The sequence below is a fragment of the Patella vulgata genome, chromosome 5 (assembly GCF_932274485.2).
Source record: "Patella vulgata chromosome 5, xgPatVulg1.2, whole genome shotgun sequence".
Classification (NCBI taxonomy): domain Eukaryota; kingdom Metazoa; phylum Mollusca; class Gastropoda; family Patellidae; genus Patella; species Patella vulgata.
In genome coordinates this window covers 27,714,472-27,732,914 of record NC_065883.2, presented here as the reverse complement: position 1 = coordinate 27,732,914, position 18,443 = coordinate 27,714,472, and the positions used below count along the sequence as shown (strand labels likewise).

General features: G+C 36.2%; 2 protein-coding genes and 1 long non-coding RNA gene across 5 annotated transcripts; 2 read left to right on the top strand and 1 right to left on the bottom strand.

Moving 5' to 3' along the window:
* Window positions 1-1,323: 1,323 nt before the first annotated feature.
* On the top strand, window positions 1,324-8,272 carry LOC126821416 (uncharacterized). Of its 3 annotated transcripts, none has more exons than XR_008788062.1 (4): window positions 1,324-1,455; window positions 3,448-3,540; window positions 3,858-3,957; window positions 4,482-6,541. It is a non-coding gene; the product is annotated as an uncharacterized LOC126821416 (long non-coding RNA). The 3 variants fall into 3 exon arrangements; XR_007680404.2 differs by lacking the exon at window positions 4,482-6,541 and adding an exon at window positions 7,247-8,272 and having other exon boundaries at window positions 1,325-1,455; XR_007680403.2 differs by lacking the exon at window positions 4,482-6,541 and having other exon boundaries at window positions 1,325-1,455; window positions 3,858-4,430.
* On the top strand, window positions 1,465-3,441 carry LOC126821409 (CREB-H transcription factor homolog let-607). Its single transcript, XM_050549831.2, has one exon. The coding sequence runs from the start codon at window positions 1,809-1,811 to the stop codon at window positions 2,985-2,987; it is 1,179 nt and encodes a 392-aa protein (XP_050405788.1). The 5' UTR covers window positions 1,465-1,808; the 3' UTR covers window positions 2,988-3,441.
* LOC126821413 (uncharacterized) lies at window positions 8,132-18,177 on the bottom strand. The gene is made up of 3 exons (XM_050549834.2): window positions 18,104-18,177; window positions 16,189-16,691; window positions 8,132-13,854 (listed from the first exon to the last, which is right to left on the bottom strand). The coding sequence occupies exons 1-3, from the start codon at window positions 18,112-18,114 to the stop codon at window positions 13,316-13,318; spliced, it is 1,053 nt and encodes a 350-aa protein (XP_050405791.1). The 5' UTR covers window positions 18,115-18,177; the 3' UTR covers window positions 8,132-13,315.
* Between the last annotated feature and the right edge of the window lie 266 nt (window positions 18,178-18,443).

Genomic DNA, 18,443 nt, shown 5'->3' with positions numbered 1-18,443 from the left:
GTCTACGGTTGTTTCTGCCTTCTGGCTTACCATGTTTTGTTTTGTTTTGTTTTGTTGTTGTTTTGGTTTATTTGTTTTTTTGCACAACTCAAATATGTTTAATATATATTTAGACATGGTGTGCCGCTATTTTTTCATGTGTTCCAAGGTATGCCGCTGGAATAAAAAGGTTAAGAACCACTGATTTAGATGATGAAGCAAACGCAGTATACATTAATAACTAGTTAATGTGTTTTGTGTTATTATTTTCAAATGAAGAACACCTGAGGTAAAAACCGGGACGTTTACTACAGTAGGCCTACGTACATGTGTCTTGTGAGAGGCATCGGGACGGGCCCAGCGGCAGAAAAGGAGGTAATTTTAATTCAATTCAGATTTCATATCAAATCATTTATGTCTAAAATCATAACACCAATCAACAAACAAAACAATACGAGTCTATTTTATTACAAAAACATTGGTGAACTAATCATTACAATAAGAATGGGTTATACTTTGGCAATCTGTTTAAAACACAGATCCTATTTCGTTTCGTTTTTATAGTTCAAAATTTTGTTTTACTTGTCTTTACTCATGTAGTGTAAGCCATCGAAAGTATAAAAAAACGAAACGAAATATGGATCTGTATTTTAAGCAGATTGATACTTTGGTGCCCTGTAACCATCGTCCATTATAGAAATAGTATTAGTCGGTTAGATTATCCAGGATAATCAAGACGTACTTTTGTGAAAGTAACTGGACAGAGATCACCAAATATTCTACGAAACAAGGGCCAAAGCTATTTTTAGTCTTCCTCTCCCTTTTCCTTTTTCCCCCTTTTGCATGACGATTTTTGTTGACTTTTTGGTGTAGAATCGAGGAAAAGGGTTTGAAAATACATTTTCTGCCAGGTTTTGGTGAATATTCATAATTTTGATGCGGAAGGATACAAGAGTTGAGAGGTTGGTTACGTTGAAATGTAGGGCCTGAAATTGCATGTTTACTTGTCTCTACTTCCAGCTTGTGTATCTCAAGTTTTTCATGAAGAACCTCATACGTGCTTTTGGGCAAGTGGTTGCCACATGTTGCTCCATCTGTGGTAGAAAGCGTTCTACCCAACGAAAATTTGGGAAAAAGTTAGAGCCGGTCTAAGATACGAGAATTAACATTGGAGTCAATGGGGAAATCTTTAGTGATCTGTGTCCAACTAAGCTACAGTACAAGGCATGAAAGTTTTGATCAAGACTACAAACGTTGTCACAACGCTCGGGCTGTTTACCGCGTGTCATACCTAAAAATAGATTTCTAGAGCCATGTGACGAATTTTAACCAATAGACAACGTAATTTTTATGCTCTGTCAGGAAATCGTTGGTGAAACGTTTCAGGTGGGTATAAAAGCGAAAAACGCTAGTGGTGCGTCATTCGACGATTTTACAGAGTACGGCGAAGTGTAGATGGATTCATTGGAAATTCAGGTAGTTTGATATTGTCGGTAAAAATATATTTTAACTTATTGTGCCAGATTATCGTTATATACTCGAATTTGACTGAAATCATTCGTTTATAATAGTGAACGACTAGAGTAGAGATCTAGACAGAATTTCTAAATTACGTTTTGGTTGACCAAATTGTTGTGCAATCGCGAATTCGCAAACGATAAGAGTTGATATTATTTCTAAACATATCAAAGAATTAGCCATTTTGAAAAGACAAAGATCAGTTGCAAATTTTGTAGATTTTAAAACTCTCTGAACCTATAAACTTGAGAAATCCTTCGTCAATTTTGACAAGCCTTTCTTCAATTCATTTCAAACTAAACATTTCCAAAATGGCGTCCGATTCATTTGACATCATTACTGAGCTTGACTTTAAAACCGAGCCAAGTTCATTTCAAGAATTTGACATGGATAATTTTTTTAATTATGAAATTCCACAGGAGACAGCACTGGCGTCTATCTCGAACACCTCTCCATTTCATCAGTCGGACAGTGGTGTAAGTGAAATGTCTGAGATTGAGAACGATTTTATTAATCCCGAAACTGTTGACTCGTCTTGCAGTACTGGATCAGAAATAATGTTGGATGAACTTGTTGAAGCTATAGAGTTTTCTCCCTTTGGTGCAAACAATGAAGATGATGACTTAATGGGGTACATGAGTAGACGCAATAATAGTCAGTCCATCTCAGAAGGTGCAGACGGTGATCTGGCACGTTACATGGCCAATAAAAAAACGGACAAATCTTTCAGATTTAATACAGTGCTGAATCCATCAGAATCGGTAGGAAAAGAGAATGCAATGGTCACAAGGAGTGGAAGCAAAGGTCGCAGTTTGTTGAATAAAAGTTCAAATCATAAAGTTGTCCCAAACTCCGCAACATCTGCCGGAAGTGTTGTCAATAGCAATCAGAAAGACTCAACCGTAACACTTTTAGAGAATGAGGCCCCCCATGGTATTAAGAAGGTTAAAATCTTAAAAGTAATTAAAACTCTACCAGATATCACTCCAGCTGAAACTGCTGCTCAAGTAGGCTTTGCCCTTGATGATCGTAACCGTAAAAATGCCATGAACGCCAAAATGAACCGAGAAAAGAAGAAGGCTTACATTCAGAAATTAGAAGAGTCAATTGATGGGTATAAGTCAGAAAATCAGAAACTAAAATTTGAAAACGAGAAATTACAAGATGATAAACTGGCTTTGGAAGAACAGGTTGAATATTTTAAAAGTGTTTTAGCTAATCAAAGCACTTTGTCCAAAGTTTTGAACACTATGGAAAACCTTAAAGGGGTTAGACTATCCACATCATTGTCTGTTGGCTCTAGAAAACGTGGTCTCAAGTCAGATCACACTTACGATTCAAAAAGACCACGATTTGAATCGATAGAAGCAACCAGCTCAACTGACCATTCCAAAACAGCTGGTGTTTGTCTTCATGTAGATAATGATATTGTTTCTCTTGAATTTTGTTCACATTGTTCCAACATGGCTAATACCAGTGTTAATAGTTGAAATAACTACTTGTGTGAAATGTGTTGATATTCAAGGAAAAGGAAAATCCTGAAAACTTCCAAATCGTGCTGTACCACTGGGTACTAGAGGTGTGACACTCGATTAAATTGACTACATGTGGTGAAGTGCTGAGAAACTGAAGGAGACCGTCCAAGCTGTAAAAAAAATAACCAAGAAAAAAACTGAAGTTATTTTTACTTTCCAGATAAAATGTATTTGAAATACCACTTAGTGTTATGTATGGTACAAAGCACAAACGGCATTGGTACCGTATTCAAAATATTTGTGCAGATATAATTTACATGAAAATGTTAGAGTTTTTTTAAAATTGTTCTATATTTCAGAAAAGTTGATATTCATATAACCAGTTCTAGACCTGTACATGTACTTGTTAATAAATTATTACTTAATATATGTATTCGGGGAAACAGTTTTAATGAACATAAAGTTTCTTTTGTAGGTTTTTTGAGAAATGTATGAGATTGATATCCAATGCCAAACTTTACAGGCTGCCGTTGGAAGAATTTCTTTCGGCTTTATCTTGATTAATTCGGTAAGGTGCCCTCCACAGTTTTTGTCTGTCAGGGTTTAAGGTATACAGAACATTCAAAATTTTACATCTACTCCAGGAAACAAGTTTCAAAGTATGGTTCTGTTATCTTTTTCCGGAAGACAGATTTCTTTATCACACAGTGCATGTAAATTTATACCAGAATTTTGTATTTAAATGACAAGAATTACTTAATAGTTTGAATTACCAAGTTATAAATGAATGACTTACTCTTTGTAAAATATTTATTTTGAATATTTTGTGAAGTTCATGCCAAGTCTGGCTTTGGAACTTACCGTGTTGTAATTTTTTTTGTTCAGCATTACGAGAAATGAGGCAAGTGATGAGAAAGGGGTGAAGGTCACTGGTTCTATTTGCACAATTCCGGTTCCAGTGTTATGAAAGTGGTTTGGGTTCGAGGTAAAGGGAGGTTGTCATATATTATGGTAAGTATATTCAAGAGAAAAGTATTCATGTTGATCTACAGAACCTTAGGGGGTGTATGATGATTTGAAAGGTTCACGTTAAAAAATTTGAATCTTCAACCGCAAAATTTTGCAATGTTCTCTGCCAGAAAATATTAGAATGGAACTCTGGTAATCCAAGGCCCAATATGGTATTGCTTTTATTTGTTAGTATAGTTTTTCTCTATTATTTGGCATAACAGATTTTGTTAAATTCGTGATTCGAAAATGATCTGTAAAAGTTTAACATGGAAGTTTTTCTCTTGGATAGACTTGCAAGTATTGTTTGTATATTAATGTTAGAAAGAATGGGTTATAAATGATACAAAATGTATAAAATAAGTAAAAATGTTGTTTGTTTTTAAATAATGCTATGTTCAAATTGAATTAATATTATGGTTAATATGTTAAAATAAATATATTTATATATTATTGTGTTTTTACTGCCATGAAAATGGCTTACTGTTATTTATGTTTGAGACTTTTCCAGAGAACTGATACCCTGAGGGAAGAGAACGGAATGGCAGCTAGAGATGAAGACAGTTGGTAAATTACATCAGATATTTGATTGATTTAATGCACAGAAATTTTTGCAAGCTATCCATGATGTTAAGGCATGTCCATGTTCCTTCTTGTAAAATGATATTTTACTACATGTCTACTGATGCAATGATAAAAAAAGACTAAAACAAGTGAGATTATCCTGCCCTGACTGTTGCCCATTTGTTTTTTGGTCTGCAAGATGTTGCAACTGATCATACACATATTGGTCTGTTAATTATTATATCAAGCATGTTTTCTACCCTAGGTGTTGCTATTCGGAATAAACAGAATAGATTCTGAATCGGGAAAGAATTTAGAAATGGATATGGTAATCAAATAACCCTAAAAATGCATGGTTCAGAAGTTGATTGGCCTAGTTTGTGATAATCTGTGCATCGATCAGTCAAATACTTGTTCTGAATTAAATTTTAAGATAGAATAGTTCCTTGAGGCTTTGTTTTCAAAATAAGTGATTCTAAATCTTCGACATTTTAAGAATATTAAAAGTGCCTTTTCCCCATCAAAATAGGGGTTAGGATGGCCGAATGGTTAGCACTTGCGCACTGTATCATAAGGTCGGTCATTGAGTCAACTGGTGTGGTCGGTTGTACTTGACAAGGAGTAGGGTCGCCTGTCCAACTTTGTGGGTTTTTTCTGGGTACTCCGGTTTCCTCCCACTGCTAAAAGACCCCTACTGGCAAGTAAATTATTGAAATAGAATTGAACCATGTGTCAATCCCAAAATGACCTAGTTTGTGTTGAGTTGACGTTAACCCCATTTCTTCCCCTCTTCAAAAATGTGTTTGCAATTTAGTAATTCACATAACTTAATATCCAATCTTTAATTTGGATTGATTTTCTTTTTTTCAGGATGGTCATCTTCAGTACTGTTAAATATTACTGCACTCACATTGTGCTCTTTGCTATTGTAAGACCTTTTATGATCAAAGCCGTTTGTTACATGGAAAATCGTGCAAACTTAACAGTAAGCCAAGACTAAGTATTACATGTGTGCCTAAAGTCTGTTAGTTCATATTCACAATCGAGATAATAAAATTCAGGGTAAATAATTCTCATTGTGTCTCAACTTCATGAATATGCCCCGGTTGTACGTGACAAGGAGTAGGGTCGCCTGTCCAGCCTCGTGGGTTTTCTCCAGGTCCTCCGGTTACCTCCCACTGCTAAAGACCCCTACGAGCAAGCGAATTATTGAAATAAAATTAAACCATATGTTAGTCCTGAAATTACCTAGTTTGTGTAGAGTCGACGTTAAACCCCATTTCTCTCTCTCCATGAATATGATAGTAATAGACGTTGGGCATTATACTTAGCTTTAGCTTCAGCTTCAGCTTCATGATTTTTGGGGGATTCTCCAATTTAAAAGTGCCTGTGGTTGTGACAGAAGCTCCAGGGTACACATATTTAGGTAACTCCCACTCCAGCATGCAATGGATGGATTTATTAAAAAGTAAAGTAGGCCTTTACCTACTAAGTGCCGAAATGACCTAGTTACTGTGAACTAAAGGTCATTTATCTTGTAAAAAGTCATAACAATGGTACATGTATCTATCAATTTAGATTCCTATATACATGTAGTGTACTGATTGTACGTGACAAGGAGTAGGGTCGCCTGTCCAACCTGGTGGGTTTTCTCCGAGTCCTCCGGTTTCCTCCCACTGCTAAAGACCCTTACGCGCAAGCAAATTATTGAAATAAAATTAAACCATATGTTAGTCCCGAAATGACCTAGTTTGTGTCGAGTGGAGTTAAACCCCATCCCCAAAGTTGCAGCTGAATTTGTTCATTCAGTTGAATGATTGAGCTTAAGAACAGAGTTATTTCCCTTGGGTTGTAATTCATTTATAAAATAGTCAAGAATGAGCAATTTAGTTGTTTCTCTGCCACTATTATTTAAAATGGATATTTATAGATCTGAAGATGGCTAGTCCTCAAGGAACATATTCTATTGATATTTTACAAGAACCATTTGCTTAAGTGTATTGTATGTTTCAGGTCTTTTTCTCTACCTGCCATTCTACTCAGTTCTACTGCAAGATTAATGTGAATGGTTTGGAAGATTCATTTATCTATAAAATGCATCCCGATCTGGATATCACAAATCAATTTCAACTTCGCATCACTACACTAGAATAACATTAAAAATCGCAAGACATTCAAGAATTAATAAGGTGTCTGGATCGTGAAACCCTTTCAAAAACGCCCAATATGTAGAAAACCTTGATGCACAATGTGCTTACAAATTACATGTACAGTGAACTTTTCATAGCCATAATTTCTGACATTGAATTCATCAAGACATACAAACAGTAATTTGCGATAAGGGTCCAATGCCCTCTGTCAAACATTGAAAAGCTGATCAATATAAATTGGGTAGTAGCACAACGTCCTACTTTTCTGCTCCTACTTGGCTAATGAAGAGGGGCGTATGCAATACATTTGCTATGAGGGGAATTTCGCCCGAACAGCGCCGCTTCGACTTCCTCATATCAAATTCCAATTGTCAATGTTCTTTTACTTCACGCCATTGTGTACACGGGACCTCAGTTTTTCGTCCAATCTGAACGACTAAACGCTGTCTCTTAATGTGCCAACGGTCCTGCACCACTGTCAAGGGCTCTAGTTTTTAAAATATACGGACTTTAAATTTAAAGGTGTAATAATGTACTTTCACCTTATTTCAGCAAGCTGGAATTTTAACAACTTGAAGTTATTGATGGTCAGAGAATAGCAGAAGCATTAGGCAAATAAGTCAATTTTGTTTTATCAAATACTATAATTGTAGTGTTTAGGTCCACATTAATTTTGTCAAGTATTTCAAATCCTGTATAATCTGGAGGAATAAAACTGCCCTTCGTCTCTCAATCAGGTTAGGCCAGTGGTTCTCATCCATTTTATGCCAACGGCGCAACTTGGAACACATAAAAAAATAGCGGCACACCTGGCTAAATATATATCAAAAATATTTGAATTTTGCAAAATAAAAACATGGTAAGTCATAAACTGGTCTGACATAGAATGACTAAAATTAAACAAAGAAAAATACAGCTATGAACTTGACAGTAGAATACTCAATTGGGATCACGTAGTTTTTCGCATTTTCTAAGTGTGCCGTTTAAAATTTCGCGGCACACTGGTTGAGAATCACTGGGTTAGGCTAATTGTTGATGGGGCTCGGTGAATAGTCAAGTGTTTGCTATAGGTTAACCTCAACACCCATTTATATCTAATTACGTAGTATGAAATAAAACTCCAATATGAAGTTAAACGTTAATGCATTTCGGTTAGGTATCATGTATATGGGGGTGGGAACTGCTAATCGGTTAATTTTCAGCTTTTAATCCTGTTAATGACGTCTACGATGCTATGGATCAAGAGCCGGCTGTGCAGTTCAACACCAAAGATAAATAAGCAAGCCTGTATAAATAACTAAATTGGCAAACTTTTAGAAAATAATTCCAAAATGGTATATTTGTCAGGGGGTGAGACAACATCCTGAAGCTGGTCAGAGCCTTGGATAAATCCTACCTCCCCCTCCACAAAAAAATAAATATCAATATAACATAAACTGAAAGTGGAGTAGGGTTGGGTAGCCCGCTCGCAGCATAACTGACAATTTGGATTAAAAGTTGAAAGGCAAAAAAAAGTTACACCAAAATCTGTATCGTGTACCCTTTATCAAGTATAAATAAAATACCTCTTTAAAAACATTCTAGTAAGACTTGTGATTTGTTACGGGAAAACTAAACAGAGACTCTCTTTCTAGACTTATCTCACTGGGATAATTAATGTTTATTCAGAATTATTTAAACAAATGCATGTATACCCTGCGGGTGGTGGACATGAGCACCGCGATGGGTCAATTTTGGACCTTCTAACCAACACAGATGGATTTCAACAATATTTTTGTTGGGTGATGCTTATTTCGATGTGAGCATATGAATCATTTGCAGGGGCGGATCCAGGAATTTTTGCAGGAGGGGATTTGCCAGGTTCCTGAGACAATGTATCCCCCCCCCCCTCACGCATGGTCTCGATCGTCATTTTGGCGTATATACATACACGTTGAGCTTTTTAAGAGAGAAATTCAACACCTCGTTTGACGTCAATTTTTATTATGAAATAATACAATGACATTGTGATTCAATTTCATGGATGCAAAGCATTAATTGTGATATCACATAATGTCTATATCATTATCTCGTGCTTTGAGTGCCCATCCTGCCTGCCCCATATCTGACGATAAAGGATAAAGCACACGGCCGAGAAACTTCTCATAAAAAGTGTTGATATACAAAAAATTTTATGTAGCTGAGTAGGGGCCCCCGATCAACCCCTGATTTGCTCGGTCATATTCGGAGAAAGTATTAAAGTATGACGGCCGAACATAACCTACCAATGCGGTTAAACTCGTTGATCTCCAGAAGACAGGAAGACTAAAATACCACAATATTGTGAGATTTCAAATTATGGAAAAGGATATTTTATTTGCACAGTAATAGGTTATAACTTTACTAGTTTGATAGGTGTTTGTCTTTAAAAAAAAAGAAATGAAATGGGGTTTAACGTCCTACTGTTCTGCTTCGACATTGCTAATACGCCATAGTGCGCTATGCGGGATATTTTTCCTCGGACAGCGGCGCTATGGCCTATTCTTATATCGAATTCCAACTTCCAAGGGATCTTTTACGTGCATGGTAATATGTACACGTGACCTCGGCTTTTCGTCCCATCCGAAAGACTATACAGCTGTCCTTGCCAGGCACAATTACAAGGGTGGGGGGGGGTCACACCGGAAGTCATTAAATAGGCAATGTACTATTTTCTTCCGAGTGACTCCATAGAACTGTATATATGGACACAGATCACTAAAGATTTCCCCATTGACTCCAATGTTAATTCTCGTATCTTAGACTGGCTCTAACTTTTTCCCAAATTTTCGTTGGGTAGAACGCTTTCTACCACAGATGGGGCAACATGTGGCAACCACTTGCCCAAAAGCACGTATGAGGTTCTTCATGAAAAACTTGAGATACACAAGCTGGAAGTAGAGACAAGTAAACATGCAATTTCAGGCCCTACATTTCAACGTAACCAACCTCTCAACTCTTGTATCCTTCCGCATCAAAATTATGAATATTCACCAAAACCTGGCAGAAAATGTATTTTCAAACCCTTTTCCTCAATTCTACACCAAAAAGTCAACAAAAATCGCCATGCAAAAGGGGGAAAAGGGAGAGGAAGACTAAAAATAACTTTGGCCCTTGTTTCGTGGGTGACGGCGTAGGAATATTTGGTGATCTGTGTCCTATATAGGGGTGAAACTTCAGGTATCACTAAAAGGCCTTTATTTCCTTCCCATGTGTTCTGGCAACATGCCAGTGAAAGAAAATCAAAATCAAAGAATAACTGTAAAAATGATGGCCCTTTAAGTACACATGCTGCTTTATGTACACTGCAATGGTGCATCTCAGGTCCATAGGCCTTTTGTGCTAAAATTTAAAAATCTTTCTTATTAAAGGCAGTATCTGTGTTCTGTGAAAAAATTAGACAAGTTACAAAGAAACTACATAGAAAACACTCATAATTTGGAATTTTTTTCAAAAATATAATTTTTTACTGCCATGTGATGAAAAATGTACAAAATTTACATGTAGAATCTCTCAAAATACCAATAATTTTCCACTTTTTTAAATATCCGGACGGACAAGAAATATATTTTTAGAATCTGTGGACAATATGCAAACAGAAAAAATGCAAACCAGTTGCAATGATTGTAATATTAGAGATCTATACTGAAACATGTATGCCTACCCCCTGAACATGCCACTGATTGAATTAATCTAATCTATGGTTGCAGAACTTACATTACCAAAGGAATCTGTCTAACAGTTATGTTTTACCATCCCTGGCTAACATATGCACATATAAACTAAAATAGGTGCAATAAATATGAATTATGGTTAAAAATAGGCCTTGATGAATGAAAAAAATGCCATATTTGGTCTATGATCACCCCTCTCTAACAGAAGGGTCACAGAATACACAATTTTCACAAATTTGGGAATATTTCAATGTTTCCAACATCTCAAACCTCAGAGGCATGTTACAAATTTGTATTGCAATCCTTGTGCTGAAGCAAGATGTCTGGAACTTTACATTAATTTCCTGAAAAAATGAAGTCAAAAAAGTAGTCATGACAGACTTGACAACATAAAAAGAGGCCTGAAAAGGAGAAAAATTAACATTTTATTGTTTTATAGGCAACATAAATGCAGCAAACACCACAAATGCTGGATTTTGATAAGAAAATATTGAACATTAAACTGACATTTACACATCTACACCAGTTTTATATCTGGGTCTGGTCTCATTGGCCTGAAATGCCTCAGGGTTCTACGTTTGACTCTGAACAAATAAGGGTTAGAAATCCTTGAAATGCACCAAAAAAATATTTTTGGGTGAAAAATAACATTCTTAGCTGTAATTCAACCACAAATTCCAATTAAGATCATTTACATGTCAACACAGGTGCATTTAAATCCCTCAAAACACATTAATAGAAAAGGCTGGGGTGGGGCATTTATTGCCTCTCTAAACAGAATGATGGAGTAAAAAATGTCTAGAAAGGCTGGGATATTGCTTCCTACATGAAGGAAATGCAAGAATTTAATGTTTCAAAGGAGAAAAAAATGCTTATTCTGGGTAAAATAGTGGCAAAATTGAGCCAACCCCTGTTTTGAACATTTTGTACAAACCCATCTGCTGTACATTATTAACTCAGTGTTACCAATTTTAAATTTTCTGTAGGAAAGCTGGAGCTATTTCTAAACCTGACAAACATGTAGATCCCATCTAAGTTATATTAGCAAAGAAAATATGGGCATTTTTAGACATTTTGACTCATTTTAGTAGTCATGAAAATATTAATTTCTACATCCAAATGGGGGGAATCTCAAGATTTTTTGTGAATATTCCTGATTTTTAGACAAAATTTGGTGAAATTTTAATACTGTTCACTTTATCTGTGCTTTCTGAGACTGAATAAGCCAACATTGGGCATTAGAATATTTTACTTACTGTTAAAAATTCAATAAAAATTGAAAATTGAGAAATTTGCAGTAAAATCACAATTTTTCTTCAAAACTTTGATTTTTTTTTTTTTAATTAACTTTTTTTAGTTTTTCTGTAGCCAAACTATTTTATTCATATTTTCTGAGAATTTAATCTTCATATTTTCAAAACTAAGGCATATCAGTGACAGCCTTATCACACACAGACAGGACACAGGTCACTAAAGATTTCCCCATTGACTCCAATGTTAATTCTCGTATCTTAGACTGGCTATAACTTTTTCCCAAATTTTCGTTGGGTAGAACGCTTTCTACCACAGATGGAGCAACATGTGGCAACCACTTGCCCAAAAGCACGTATGAGGTTCTTCATGAAAAACTTGAGATACACAAGCTGGAAGTAGAGACAAGTAAACATGCAATTTCAGGCCCTACATTTCAACGTAACCAACCTCTCAACTCTTGTATCCTTCCGCATCAAAATTATGAATATTCACCAAAACCTGGCAGAAAATGTTTTTTCAAACCCTTTTCCTCAATTCTACACCAACAAGTCAACAAAAATCGCCATGCAAAAGGGGGAAAAAGGAAAAGGGAGAGGAAGACTAAAAATAGCTTTGGCCCTTGTTTCGTGGGTGACGGCGTAGGAATATTTGGTGATCTGTGTCCATATGATCTATGGTGGCACAGTATCAAATAATAAGTCTCGAATTTATTAGTGACCTGGTTACCACTATGCACACATCTTGTCAAAACTACAAACGGCAATAACTTGGCTCAGAATGAAGCAATTTGAATGAATTTTACATTTTCTCTATTTTTAAGCTATTTATAACAAGAATGGCCAGCTCTTTATCTAAATCTTACATAATGCATCTTTAAAGTAGCCTTCGAAAACTAGATAATATCCAAGCTGATTTAAAACAAATTAAATGAAATGGGGGGTTTAACGTCCTACTGAACTGGGCTAATGAATACGGGCATACGCCATACAGTGTTCTATGAGGGAAATTATGCCCGGACAGCGGCACTACGGCCTACACTTATATCGAATTCCAACTGTCAAGGGATCTTTTACGTGCACACCAATGTGTACACGGGACCCCGGTTTATAGTCCCATCCGAACAACTAGACATATGTCCTTGTCAGGCCCTCCGTCCTGCATCAATGACAAGGTAGGAACCACGCCGGAAAATCTGGATGAACTTCCTGGGCCAATGCAGGGATCGAACACCCTACCTCCAGGCTAGCGAGCCAAAGTCTTTAACCCACTTAGTCACCGTGACCCCCCGATTTAAAACTAAAACAGGACTATCATTAAATTTTTAAGGACAACAAAATGGCTGCGGCCTGCGGGTTTATTGCAAAGCGAGCAGCATAGATAGATAAAATTTCAATTCCACATATCTTTGCATATACATGTACTGAACGGAAATGAACCATTATTGGACTGATATTCCTATTAGAGATTGTTCTTTGACAATATTGTAGATTGCAAGTAATTCCTATAGCTTTTAACGGCACAGTGGTGTTTATGCGTCAGTGTGGTCTACCCTTATATTTTCAAGCTTATTATTTTTAAAGGACGTCCAGTGCATGGGAATGTCTGAATATGTTATTCGCATTTTTAAATGTTACTTCTGAAAACGGCATGTACTGACGATGACAATACATGTATATCATTTTCTAAATCGGCTCAATTCCACATAAATTTCATTAAGCCATATTGCGATTTCTGCTGTTTGATCATAATTATCATGAACCGATTGAGAATTCAGAAAGTCGCCATCTTTGCTTTGGATTCCAAGGAGATATTGGGATATTTTTTCACCCAATTCTTTGTACTGAAGATTTTTGGTTTCTCTAGCAACCATGGCAGCGCCATATGCGACCTTGTGACTGAAGTGAAAATTATACATGGATTTATCACAAGAGAGTACAAAATCAAGAATCTTTTCAGCTGATGTCAAATAGTGTTGCTTCTGTGTAGCTTGAAATAATTTACACAGGAATATCACAGGATAGCCGAGAAGAAAATAAAGCTGATTTGGTTGGGATACTTTGACACTGTAAAAGGGGCCTAACTCTGGGGTACTTGCTTCTCGAACAACATTCTTTGTATCTGTTGACATTCGTATGAAAAATTCTTCCTGTAGATTGGGTTGATTTGCCACAAATCTTTCAACAGAGTCACCAAGTCCTGTAGCAAAATCAAGTTCTAAAAAAAAATGATTACAGGTTAATTTGTGGATTATTTTCCCGTCATTAAAAACCACACGCACAGTGAGTGTTCGTGTTACGTCACAACCAATTTATCGACTAAAGACAATCACAACACCCTGTTCCAATTTATGTTTCATTAGCCCAGTCGGAGCAGTACAGTAGGACGTTAAACCCCATTTCATTTTATCTCATTTGTGTGAATTTAACAACTGCATACCCAGGAGTTGATGAGGTTTGTAAAATACAATACGAAATTAAATGAAATAGCTACTTTTATAGAACATCCATATAGATAGGCCATGCAATGTGCTACGAGAAAAGTGAGAAAAAATCCCGGGGAATTGTCTCTACTCGCATCGAGTAGAAACTTAGGAACTTCTGGCTATCGAGCCAGTGCAATGCTGTCTTGCATACGATAATTTTGTGAATGTTGAATCCAAAACGAATATCTGTCTAAAAATCGTTCAATTCCGTATCAATATTTACAAAGATTTAATGATAAATTGAAATCTTGAAATATTCAGCATCCGCTGCAGGCGATATAGGATATGGCCAAAGCCACCCAGCGTCAAATATAATTTATGCTGTAATCCTTTTATTGACCTCTAATTATTCAGACTGAATACCATCGGTGGTTTATCTACCGTGGATGTGTTGATTTTGTTTTCTTAAAGATGCATTATATAATGAGATTTAGACAAAGAGCTATACTATTTTAAAAACATAACGAAAGATAGGTTGCCAGGACCAAAACATACGCCCACAGCAGCTAAATCGTCCGAGCGGTCGACAAGGATTGTCGCATATTTATTCTTTTGTAGATAATTAGGGGCATTTAATGGACATTTTCATACAGATGACATTATAATTTTCGTCGTTTGAGGATTCACAAAGTTCTAAAAACTAAAACAAGGACCGTAACTCTAGAAGTAATCTACAGAAAATTGTTGAAATTCGACAGGCTTTTTCGTTTTACTAATTCGGACGGACCGACCGACCGACGGACCGACGGGGGCGAGGGCAATATACGACCACATTTCCATATGGGCGTATAAAAATAAAATGAATATTTAAACATACATTATGCAAGAAATGAAATGAAATGGGGTTTAACGTCCTACTGTTCTGCTCCGAACTGGGCTAATGGAGACGGGATTAGCTAAATCTGTCTATTGCAGGTCTTTCTCTGGGTCTGAAATATTATCTAAATTATTAATTAGACATTAATTAACCTATTCAGACCATAATCAACTCTAGATGGTATCGCTAGTCTTCGATCTATAGTGGATCATGAGCCGATTTACTGCATAACTTACGATTTAACGATTAAATGGATAATCGAGACTATGCTGTTTATCGTACTGACTTTAGTAATGATGATCGAGGCTAGGCGGAAATTTCAATCGCTTAGTTCTCGGTTCATAGTGGATCAATTTGAATCAAATTTTCAGCAAATTGCCTTTACATTATCTAGTTTTTAACTATTATAGTGAGAACTGCCAAATCATTATCGAATCTCCCATAACCTAGCTAAGTCTCTAACTCAGTATCATCAAAAGTCTTCGACATTGAAAACACAAATTACATACTTGTCAATTTAAATCCACATTGAAACGATGAAATATTTAAGACAAAATAAACATTTTACCCTTGGTACACGATCAGCACCATTTCTAACAAGGGACCCGAAGAACGAGGCTAGAAATATTCCACAAGTCATGTCAAACGGCGATGCCATATTCTTATCTGGAGAGCATGCGCAATAAATACTTTCGATGTAGACTGGAATAATCAGACGCTAGAGATTACCATTCGATTTGAAATTAAGAGTAAAACAGAATGATTGAATGTAAATCAGTTTATATACATTCAAATATACATTATTATATGCATTGTGACCCATTTCTGTCAATTTCTAGATGCCAAATATTAGCGATTTAGCTCCTTTAAATTTTCAGTCAAATTTCTGGCGACTGTCAAGTTCCACTGCCACAATAATAAACGATATCTCAGCCCTTCAATCAGCAGTTCCCGTGAGTGGCGTCCACATTGAAGTCTAACGAAAATGTGGCGGACATTGTCTAATCCTCTTAATATCTTAGCCATCCAATGCTCTAAAGTGTTGATTGTGGGCCTTTCATTAAATAAATGTCTAAATTATAATTCATATAAATATGAAGCCAGAAAAAATACCTGCAATAGGCAGATTTAGCTGTTACATATTGCCTCTTTAATTAAATACTATATAATCAATTGTGGTAAGTTTTAGCATAGATTAAAGCACCGAAAATTAGATATTGTCTATTGTTGGATGTGTAAGCCTACTAACCTCCAAAATAAAGAGCCGTTAAACCAACATGTGACGTCATGAATATTCCAACTTCTTGACCTTTACCTTTGGTGACATCATTATACAATTCCGAACAAGTAATACTTCTCATATCTGGATTATAGAACGATTTCATGTAATTGTAAGCCGGGAAAGAAATATCAAACCTTCCGGCACGATGAGCAGCCATTGCGATCCAACCGTTCATATATACCCAGAAATGCGCTAAAGGTCCACTTGCTGTTTTTCGATCTATACCATTTTTCATTTTATAAGAGATGAAATCCCCATCAGACTGCATAAACTTCTCTTTAATGTTATCCAGAACCTGGTTGGCCAACTTTTCTCGCCCTTTAACCAATAGCAGCATGGGTAATTTATAAACTACACACAGCTCTTGTTTGGCATCATCACTCACAAATTCTGCACCATCATCTAAACGATTTAGCAAATATTCTAAGGCTCTGTCACTAGCTTCCAGTAAACAGTTTACATTCATCGTGCTAGAAAGAAAAGAATATATTTTACTAAATATTTTAAATGAATGTTATGAAACTGTCCTCTGACTAAATCTTTAACCTGTTCGGGGGAAGGTATATATATAACTGACGTAAAGGAACTCTCCCCAATTGGTGCTGATGTACAACAGTACAAGATCTCTTGGGGGTTTTCTATAAGGGTTATATAGAACTTAAGTTTATTTATTTGTCCCCCACCCCTAACACACACACTTTCGTATTGTAACTATTGTAACTACATGTACAACCGAGTGTGGATCTGTCCTGTCGTTCAATTAAAGTGCTTTAAACTATCCCTTAAAGTGCTTTTCAACAAATTGTAGTTTGCAACGGATTTAACAATACCTCAATGATGTTCAGAGACTTAAATGTCGAATAAAAATTTGACTACACTTTAGCTAAGCCCTAAAAATTTAAGTATTGTCAGAAAAAAAAATTCAAATGACTATCAGCTTCTTTAAAGATACTTTCTCCGAAAAGTATTCATCGGGTGGTAGTTCTAATAAAAGTATGGACATTTTGGTATATATCGGAAGTAGAGACCCAGTCTTACTAGAAAAATAATGGATTCCTTGAAAAACACCTATGGAGCCCGCATACGACAAAAATGAGAGACCCGAGTGACGCCAAAGATTGCACACGTAGATTCTCTGACCTCTTTGCGTTAAAGAGCGACTGGTGTATATGTTGATAAACCTGATGGTGAGCGGACGTGGAAAAGGTGAGAGACTTAAACGTACAACCGTTTCTGGGATAAAAACCGCGGAAAAAGACATGGGTAAGTGATTATCCGAGAATTTACTTAGGCTTCGATATTTATGGTAAATGGAGATCGATTAAAGACAACATCGTCTTTTATATGCAATGGATTCTCCTCCGGCTCAGCACCCGTTGCTAGTTGCGCGACCGCCAAATCACGTGACACAAACATGACTTCTTTTTATAGATTTTTTATAGCTTGGGGTATTCCCTTTTGAATATAATGTTTTGAGAGGGAATTGAAGCAAATCTTTGATAGATTAATTAGTTTTAATATGTTTTTAGTCTAAATATATGATCAAATACCCCAGTTTGTACACGGAAAGGTATCTTTAAGTACAGTTCGTAATAATCGGCAGTCATCTGCAAAGTTCCCCATGACAATAACGGGTATCTTTAAGTACAGTTCGTAATAATCGGCAGTCATCTGCAAAGTTCGCCATGACAATAACGGGCCACCATACTTTATTACTTATTATACGAAGAGTTCTACGACTTTGTTTACATGATTTCTACCACTTAATCATCATTCATGCAGCAAGGCCCTTTTAAACTGTTGATCAGCTTTACCAATCGCATAACAGTCACATACATACAGACATTCATTCTTTCTTTTTTAAAGCGAATCATTTACGCACCTATCCGCCATGTTGAACAGCAACCCTTGCGAACGCTGATTGTTAATGTTATTGTTTACCTCTCGCTTTGCACAGTTTTCTGCAGACCTTACTGTCTATAGACACGAATATCAAGACACAGACACAGAAGATTAAAGGCTCATGTAGTAATACGCCTAACTGCGTCGATGGTAATATATAGGCTCAGAAAATATTGCAAATTTGTTTTTCTCTAAATATAATGAATTATTTAATTGTGTACCATATAATGAGCAAGAAATAAGTAAACTACAAGAAGAACTTGAATCAAATATTAGAAACTGCTGTCTATATGAATGCGCCATCACCATGTGATAACTAC